Here is a 9,278-nt window from a genome sequence, read left to right as displayed (position 1 = left end):
GAGACTCCTTGTCCACAAACTTGGGCAGGGGAGACTTCTTGTCCACAAACTTGGGCACGGGAGATCTCCCCCAAAAGTTGGTATTCCTCCCCTTTTCCATTTGTTTGCTTTTTTCTTTTTCTTTTTTAAAGGGGGGGTGTGTGTGTGTGTGTTTTTTTTTTGTTTTTTTTTGGGGGGGGTGGAGGCAGTGTGAAATTTGGAAGCATGAGCCACTAGCTTTGTGGAGTTAAAAAAGTGTGTGCCTTTTCTACAATAGGAATGTCATGATCATGATGGCATCAAAGGTGCTGGTGAGAGCATCAATTGGATTCAGGCCTGGCCCGTGTCATCTAGAGCTAGAAAATTCTAAGAGTTGCTCTTGAAAGAGAAGCATGGTAAGCCTTACACTTTGTGCAACTTGCCATTATGATCTAGTGGTGAGAGCGTACACAGCAAGCACAGGACGGGCCATAAGAGGTTGGGAGGGACCTCATTTGGGAGACAAGAAGCTCCGGTTACGACATGGTAAGAAGCCTTGTGGAAAGGAAGAGTGTGGAGTGAAGACTGTAGACACTTCTTTTTTCATTTTTTTGATTAAGGTCACGTGGGTAATTATAGCAACTTTCTTTCTTTTGCAGGGTTGGGGGCCTTGCTTTCTACCTTCCCTCCTTGTGATCTCTCTCTCTCACAAACACACACACACCCACCCACACCTCCCTCTCACAAACTCACTCTCTCTCTCTCTCACACACACACACACCTCCCTCTCTCTCACACACACACACCTCCCTCTCTCTCTGTCTCTCTGTGTCTGTCTCCTCTTAATTCTCTGATACAAGAACCGAAGACTCTCTCTCTCAAATCTCTAGCTAAATCTCTAGCTAATACAAGAACTATAAGAGTATATTTTCTTGGTTTTCTAATGATATAAGTCTGCCTTGCCTCTCCCGTCTAGAAGATATCTTAGCTTGTATGTAGAAGTGAATGCCGATTAATATAATCCCTGCCTCCAAAGACAGAATTTAATTGGGTTCTGGGAACCTTAGTTAAGGAAAGAATTCGAAGGTTTGAGGGCGAAATAGTGCTGAGAGCAAGCAGGCTGCAATTTGATATCAATATCATGGCGGTCGAGGTGTCGGAGTCTGGTTGGACCACGTATCTAAACACGTCGTCGTGTGGCTGCAACTCAGAGAGCCTGCTGCTACAAAGCGATGATATTATTGGTAATAATAATGATAATATTGTTGTAAAGTGCAGTTTGAGACAGTGTAAAGGTGTGCCCAATCAGGAGAGCAATTGCGGCTCCACAGTCTCGGATGCTTCTTCGGGCCCTTGTATTAGTGCTAATCGTTTCCATAATGGGAATGGTTTACAAGGCCACCCCCTCCTAAGACCCAAGAGATTTGCCAGTATTAAGCCTGCAATAATTAATTGCCGTAAATTAAAAAAATTTAGGCACGGCCACGCAGCAGCGGCCTTCATATCACCTGACCTTGAAGACACAGCTACTAGCTCTCCATTAGAAAAGGTACCCTTTTTTTTTCGAGCAAAATAAAGTCCAAATTTTAATTTCTTTTTTTTAATGATTCTTACTATTTAGAGTCGAATTATCGATTTGTATTGTTCTAATCTGCAATTTTTTTAATAATAATTTCCAAACCTTGGCTTTAGCTACATGAGGTGGATGCCCATCAAAGGGCAGGCCCAGAAGCTTCTACCGACGATGTTTCTAAGCGGTTCAAGGTTCTAGAGGCGCTCATACCACGCCTCAAAGAGGTATAGAATTAATTAAATCATCCACATTTTGGTGTTTTTTTAAAATGCCATAAAAAAATAATGTCTATCTATACCTTCTTCTGCTGATTATTAGTTAGTGCAAGGAGCCCAGAAATTACTTGCGAACTGATTTTACATTTTAAATGAAACGCGGAAATTCCGTTTTTTAAGAGCCTATATATATATATATATATATATTAAACCCTATTTTTTAACAGTGTTTTTTTATTGTTTGTTTGTCATTGTGGGCTGCTTTTTTTTTAAATTGAGCTTTTACTTTTTGTGCAAATTAAATTAGTTGACGGGGAGAGCAAGTGAGGAAGAGATGCTGAAGGTGATTGTCAGCTATATCCAAGCATTGGAATTCAAGGTGGAGGAACTGTACAGTAAGCTTTTCTCGATGCAAACCCCCTAATTTTTGTACCCAAAAAAAACAGCTTTGTAAATTATAATTATATTCAAATAAAGCCTTGTTCTATTCTCATTATTATTAATTAAAAATGTAAACGCCAAAACACCACTTTGTTGTGATCGCAGATGTTTGGCAAATAATGCGCACGAGACATCCATGACTCTCTCAACAAGTAGCCCTAAATTAGCATAGCATGGTCCCTAAGAACAAGGGCTTGTGCCGATGCTTCCGTGTCACCATTTGAGAGACTCTAAGAGGGATCTATGTATGATCAAATCGCGGGTTGCAAGTGTATCTATTTCCATCCTCTTTTAGGCAGCTAGTCTTGTTAACCTATCCAATGCCAGTGAAACAAGAATAAAAGTGCCATACCAGTGGTGGCACAATCTAATGAAACTAGATGTTCGCACGCAGAAAACATTTTTTCCAACAATTCAAAAAACCTTCAGCCTCAAATTTCTGTAGGTTTTTTCCTAAATTTTAAAGGTCTTTAGCAAAATTATAACTAAAATCCCTTAAAATTTGTAGGTTTTTTGTGAATTGTTATTTTGAAATTTGAGGGTTATTTTTCAAAATTTGCCATTCGTCTGACACTAAACCTTGGTTTTTCGTGAACGCTATGAGAGAGAGAGAGAGAGAGAGAGAGAGAGAGAGAGATTTAAGAAGCATGAAAGTTACGCAATTCCATGAAAAAATAAGAGTGTGTGTGTGCGTGCGTGCATGCATGAGAGAGAGCGAGAGCGAGAGACACTTTGTTAAGCAATTCCATGAAACAATAAGAGTATGTGTGTGTGTGTGTGTGTGTGCGCGCGCGCATGAGAGAGAGCGAGAGCGAGAGACACTTTGTTAAGCAATTCCATGAAACAATAAGAGTATGTGTGTGTGTGTGTGTGTGTGTGTGTGTGTGTGTGTGCACGCATCGAAGAGAGAGACACACTTTGTTAAGTGGGGGTTCCAATGCAAATGAAAGAAGCATGAAAGTGATGCATGCAGCACAAATCCATGAAACAATTGTGTTTGTGTCTTTTTGAGTGTCTGTGTCTATGTCTTTGTCTAGGTTTGCATGTCTGTGCATGTGTGTGTGTGTGTGTGTGAGAGAGAGAGAGAGAGAGAGAGAGAGAGAAGTATTTTATTAAATTAAATGTCTACAAAAGACCCAATGAGACGAACATGTGTTACATGCATGTGTAGCTTGTGAACGTGGAAACAAAAGCATTGAAAAAGTGTAGAGAGAGAGAGAGAGAGAGAGAGAGAGAGAGCTATTAACACCTCCAAAAGACTAAAGGGTCTATGAGTTGCAATGTGTCAACGTGACAAAATCATGGGATAAAAAGCCCAACTAGAGCTCAAAGAAGAAATTGGCAACCATGTAAGTGCAAGTGGTAAAATGCTACAATGATATAATGTGAGGAGATCCACGGCTTCATTTGTTTATATTGAGAGGAGCTTTTAAGTCCCAATATAAGAGTAAAAGAAAAGACTAAAGAGTGTTGTTTTCTCTCAATAGTGAGCTTTAATATATAGCTAAGATTTGACTACTTTACTAAAAAAAGATTTAATGTTCTCATGCTAGAGTTTGACTCAAGTTTTTTAGTTGCACCTTGTTTGTTCTAAATCATAAGCTTTTTTTTTTCCAAAAATTGCAAGTGAATCAACTTTCATGAGGAGACATTGTGCATTGCATTTGGTGTAGTTTTATACATTCATTGCATTGGTGATTCATTAGAAAACACCTATGGCAATGAAAAAAAATAGAAACGACAGATAATATTATAAGAAGAGAACTACAACGAAGCATAACTCCTATTTTCTTTATTAGACATGAGATACAAGGTTACTTTGACATCAAAATTCAATCTAACATTTAGCTGCAGTCAAGACGGTGATGTAATCAGAGAGATTCTTATTGTGGTTGGCTAAGAGGGATTCTTCTTTAGTAACCCACCTGTTTTGGTGCATGGTTTCCTCTTGATTTTTTGTGATTTTTTCCTTCGTTTTCTTGGCAAGCATTCGTATCTTGCTTGATTGCAAGCATTTTATCCAATTCATGTAACGTGATCCTTACTTTGTGATGCCTACTACAAACGTCATTTGCAAAACTAGACCCATTCTCAAGCACTTTTCAAACCTTTTTTATTTCTATTCATCTAGACACACCAAATGTATTCTACATTGGTGATGTTCTAGAGGGAAGATGAGCATCCAACAATACTTTTCAATTCACACATAATCACATAGCAACAGTTCTTTCCAATTCAAATTATTCTCATATATGTATACCACATTCATGTAGAAAATTCAAAGCATCTACATTTGATGTTGGACATGTTATAAACAAATGTGCAATTGTTTCCTCTTATGATCTACATCTTGGTGAGCATAACCCATCACTAATTCGCATTGCTTTGCTCGGCCATTGGTGTTGTAACGCCTCCGCTCTACGGCTGCGTCTTCCTCAAGCCGCCATAGCCTAGGCGTGGAGAAGAAGAGAGGGTGGAAGTCAGTTCACCTCCCAACCATATAATGACGAGTTAGGGTTTCTCGTTGGGTTTTATACCAAAACCTTGGCCTGTGTCCACACCTCCTAGCCTGGCCGCCCATCTTACTTAAGAGCCGTGCCAACTTAGATGTGTACACACATCGACCAAACCCTAATGCCCATTAACCCCTGAACCCCGCTAGCACTAATAATACTCTCGAGACTCCGAAAGCTATTAACTTATGCTAGGGTTCGACTTCCGTAGGACCATAGTCCTGACATTACTCCCCCCTTCGAAAAGAGTTTTCGTCCTCGAAAACAAAAGTGGGGAAACGTTTCCTCATCACACTAATGTTTTCCCAAGTGGAGCCTTCCTCTGGACGGTCCTTCCACTTGATAAGAGCTTGTTTCCGAACTTGGTGGCGAGTACGTAACATGTGGTAATTCAATACTCTTTCTAGTTCATGAGGCAGTATTGGAGGTTCCACATATTCTACCAAGAAAGAATCATCCACCGGCCTTTCATGACCCATAAGGCGTTTCCTCAAATGGCTTACGTGAAAGATGGGATGAACCTTGGAATGTGCTGGTAACTCAAGTTTATAGGCTACTGGGCCCACTTTCTTGAGTATCTTAAATGGTCCACAAAATCGGGGCGACAATTTTGGTACGGGACCCGTTTTTAAACTGGTGGAGTTTTCTGGTACCTTCAGAAACACCCAATCACCTTCTTGAAAGTGAAGTGGCCTACGTTTCTGGTCCGCAAACTTCTTGTAACGATCTTGCGCTTGACGAACATTTAATCGTGCAAGGCGCAACATATCCATATGGTCTTGGATAAGATCCTTAACCTGACTGATTTTCTCATTCGCCAGTCCCACCGACACTGGTGAACGTGGCTGAAAACCATACATCAACATGAAAGGGCTAAAGCCTGTCGAGACATGCTTTGCACTATTGTAAGCAAACTCAAGAATAGGCAAATAAGACTCCCAATCAGATTGTTTTTTGCTGACATATGCCCTAAGCATATCTTCCAGCACTTGATTAACCCGTTCAGTCTGACCATCTGTCTGCGGATGATCAGCTGTACTAAGGTTCAACATAGTACCCAGCTTACTGAATACTGCTCGCCAAAAATGGCTGTTAAACTTGCGATCGCGATCACTGACAATATTGGACGGTAAGCCATAAAGTCGGTAAACATTCTCCACGAAAAGGTGTCCCAATTCTGGAGTTGTAACTGTTTTCTTAGTAGGCACAAACCTACAAAGCTTGGTTAATCGATCCACGATTACCCAAATGGCATCATGTCCACGATTCGTTGTGGGCAAGCCCGTTATAAAATCCATAGAGATACTTTCCCACTTTCCGTCGGGAATCTCTAATGGATGCAGTAACCCGCCAGCTTTAAGACGTTCTGCTTTGTTCACTTGACACTTCTGACACTACAGAACATAGTCAGTAACATCCTTGTGAAGTCCAGGCCAATATAAATGCTTTCTTACGAGAGCATACGTTTTGCGAATGCCCGCATGACCTGCACTTGGACTATCATGACACTCAAAAAGAATTTGGCACCTAGTGTCTAAGTCCAATGGAACACAAACTCTCCCCTTGTGGAGTAAGTATCCATCATCAATGGAAAAGTTTTTCCATCGCTGTAGTTCATCTTGTGATAAAGAAGAACCATGTGTGGAAGAACTAGGAACACTACCGTTTGAGTGAGAGGGACCCCTCATTTGAACATGATTCCACACCTTTGAGTATGTTGAATCCTCCTTGCATTTGCCTCGTAAAGATTCTAACAATTCGCGTTTCAACTCTGTGAATAGCGAATTAATCTCCGGCATACGACTCAAAGCATCAGCTACAATATTGTAACGTCCTTTGCGATAGCATAGCTTGCAATCATACTCCTGAAGGATCTCAGCCCATCTGGCCTTTCGACCCTGCAAATCTGTTTGGTTCATAAACCACTTTATGCTTTCGTGATCAAAAACAATCTCGAATTGCGCACCATATAAGTAATGTCGCCATTTTCGTAAGGCATATATGATGGCAAAGAGCTCACGCTCATAAGCTGAGTAGTTTTGTTGAGCACGATTGAGCTTCTTGCTCTCATAGGCAACAGGATGACCATCTTGAATGAGAACCACACCCACTGCCTTAGCACTGGCATCCCCGTTTCAATCACAAATGGTTTTTGAGGATCCACAATTGCCAAGATGGGAGCTGTAGCCAAAGCAACTTTAAGCTTATCAAAGCTACGTTGTTGCTCCTCACGCCATTGAAAGGTAATTGCCGCACCTTTCAATTGATCAGTCATCATGGGAGCGGCAATCTTTGCATAACCGTTCACATATTTGCGATAAAATCCTGCCATTCCCAAGAAGATTTGAAGTTCTTCCTTACTTCGAGGTGTTGGCCATCGCATAATAGCATCAACCTTACTAGCATCCAAAGCAATTCCGTCTGCAGAAATTACATGACCTAGGTATTGTATGCTATCCTTGAGACGCACTTACTTTCTTTCGCGTAAAGTGCATTCTCGCGTAGTAACTGAAAAACTTTTCGTAAGTGTTCCAAATGCTCTTCTAAAGTCGAACTATAGACCAAAATGTCATCAAGAAAGACAATGACAAATTTGCCTAAGTACGGCCTTAGTACGCTATCCATAAGCGTCATAAACGTTGCCGGGGCATTAGTAAGCCCAAACGGCATAACCAAAAACTCATAGTGTCCAAAGCGAGTCCGGAACGCAATCTTGGTTATATCATCAGCGTTAATACGCACTTGATGATATCCTGAACATAAATCAATTTTAGAAAAATACTTCGCACCTTTGAGTTGATCAAACAACTCATCTATCTTAGGTAGCGGGTATTTGTTCTTAATGGTTACCGCATTCAAGGAGCGATAATCCACACACATGCGCATGGATCCATCCTTTTTCTTCACCAAAAGAATGGGCGATGCCCATGGTGAAGCACTATGGCGAATGAAGCCCTTACTAAGGTAATCAGCAAGCTGACGTTCCACCTCAGCTGCTTCAGTCGCACTAAGCCTATACGACGGCTTACTAATTGGTTTGGTGCCCGGAACGACATCAATGCGATGAGGCAAAGCTTGTTCGGGTGGCAAACCCTCTGGTAAATCATTAGGAAAAATATCTTTAAATTCTTGTAACAGTTGTTGCAAAGACAAAGCATTAACTGGTTGCTTAAGATTATTTAAAGAGATTTTAGAAGAAGGTAAAGAGAAAGAAGGCATCGCTAAGGAAGATTCATTTGAAGAAGAAACATCATGCACATCAAACCCACTAGTTTGAGACACACAATAACAAAAATAGACTTCTTCTATTTGATTACTATGCTCCAAAAAAGAGAGTTCGGCATTACATATGAGTGGTGTTGGGGGTACATCACGTTCCCCAATAAGTAAAACATGCTTACCATTGGCCTCAAACGTAAACGTATTATGTTCATAACTCCTTTTGAGTGATGACCCTAACCCATACAACCACTCCCGTCCTAAGATGACATCCGCACGAGACATATTCATCACTTGGAAGTCAAGAACCATAGTGTGTTCTTGCACAAACACAGGCACTTGCCGTACTAGAGTATCCCACACATCGTGATCATCCCCCTGAATGGTGGACACCACATAACGATGAGAACTCTTTATCTCCGGCAACTTTAATTTCTTAACTAATGCATAGTTCAAGAAATTGTGCGTGGCACCATCATCAATGAGAATACGTACTCGATGACCATAAATGGAGCCATGCATACGGACCAAATCATGTGGTCCAACTGTCTCTTGCCACATAGATGCAGTGAGATTACACTCATGCATCTTGGCAGTGTGCAAAACCTCTACCGCAGAATACTTAGGATCAGCATCCAAGGGAAGCGTTTGCACCATGTGTACAGCCTTCTCCTTGACCTTATCCTTATTCTTGCGAGGTAACTGTGGACAATTTTTCTTCTCATGATCACTACCTAAGCAATGATAACATAGTTTCTCCTTCTTGGCCCGTTCATAGTCTTGTGGAGACAATGGACCACTTGACCCTTTAGACTTCTTTGTGTTTTAATTGCTGGCAAGTTTACGCTTATTAGCATTAAATTGCGAGCCATTGAATTTGGCCGGTCTATCCAGGCCCTTCTTATCCATGGTGTCATCAAAGATAAGGGCACTTTGGATAGCCGCTTCCAGAGTTTTAGGATACTGGGTTTTAACCTTTGCCTGATATTCTTTATCAAGGCCTCTAACAAACCCACGAACCTTTTGAAAGTCATCCAAACTGTCTAGCTTGAGAATGACTTCACGGTATTTGGACACATACTGATTAAGTGTAAGACCTTCCATCTTGCACTTGTCCCAGGCTGTCCAACTCCGATCTTTCTCGTTTTGCGGTAAGAACTCCTTTTTAAAAGCTGCCGCAAACTCCTCCCAAGTCTTAGGGCAAGTTTCAATAGGTAGACTCATCCACCACTTGTAGGCTTTACCTTCAAGTGTGAGACTCGTCTCAGTGACCATAACAGCAGCGGGAGTGCGGCGTAAGCGATGCAAGTCCGTCCACTTGTGTAAAAATGTATGGACCGCATCCTTGTTTTTACGATC

At 41.2% G+C, this 9,278-nt stretch overlaps 1 protein-coding gene across 2 annotated transcripts; it reads left to right on the top strand.

Moving 5' to 3' along the window:
• The first annotated feature begins 238 nt into the window (after positions 1-238).
• Positions 239-2,621, top strand: LOC147623410 (uncharacterized). 2 transcript variants are annotated; one of them, XM_086821862.1, is made up of 4 exons: positions 239-1,507; positions 1,651-1,755; positions 2,054-2,141; positions 2,293-2,621. In XM_086821862.1, the coding sequence occupies exons 1-4, from the start codon at positions 1,100-1,102 to the stop codon at positions 2,325-2,327; spliced, it is 636 nt and encodes a 211-aa protein (XP_086677988.1). In that variant the 5' UTR covers positions 239-1,099; the 3' UTR covers positions 2,328-2,621. The 2 variants fall into 2 exon arrangements, with proteins under 2 accessions (XP_086677988.1, XP_086677989.1); XM_086821863.1 differs by having other exon boundaries at positions 857-1,507; positions 2,054-2,125.
• Positions 2,622-9,278: the final 6,657 nt, after the last annotated feature.

The sequence above is a fragment of the Cibotium barometz genome, chromosome 27, assembly GCF_041138505.1.
Source record: "Cibotium barometz isolate CiBa-2024 chromosome 27, ASM4113850v1, whole genome shotgun sequence".
Lineage (NCBI taxonomy): Eukaryota > Viridiplantae > Streptophyta > Polypodiopsida > Cyatheales > Cibotiaceae > Cibotium > Cibotium barometz.
Note: the sequence above shows the minus strand (reverse complement) of the source record. Positions and strands in the feature narration are given on the sequence as shown.

Coding starts and splice junctions, on each gene's coding strand:
- LOC147623410 (XM_086821862.1), top strand. CDS start 1,100: ATGGCGGTCGAGGTGTCGGAGTCTGGTTGGACCACGTATCTAAACACG. Junction 1,756..2,053: donor TCATACCACGCCTCAAAGAG/GTATAGAATTAA, acceptor AAATTAAATTAG/TTGACGGGGAGAGCAAGTGA. Junction 2,142..2,292: donor CAAGGTGGAGGAACTGTACA/GTAAGCTTTTCT, acceptor TTGTGATCGCAG/ATGTTTGGCAAATAATGCGC.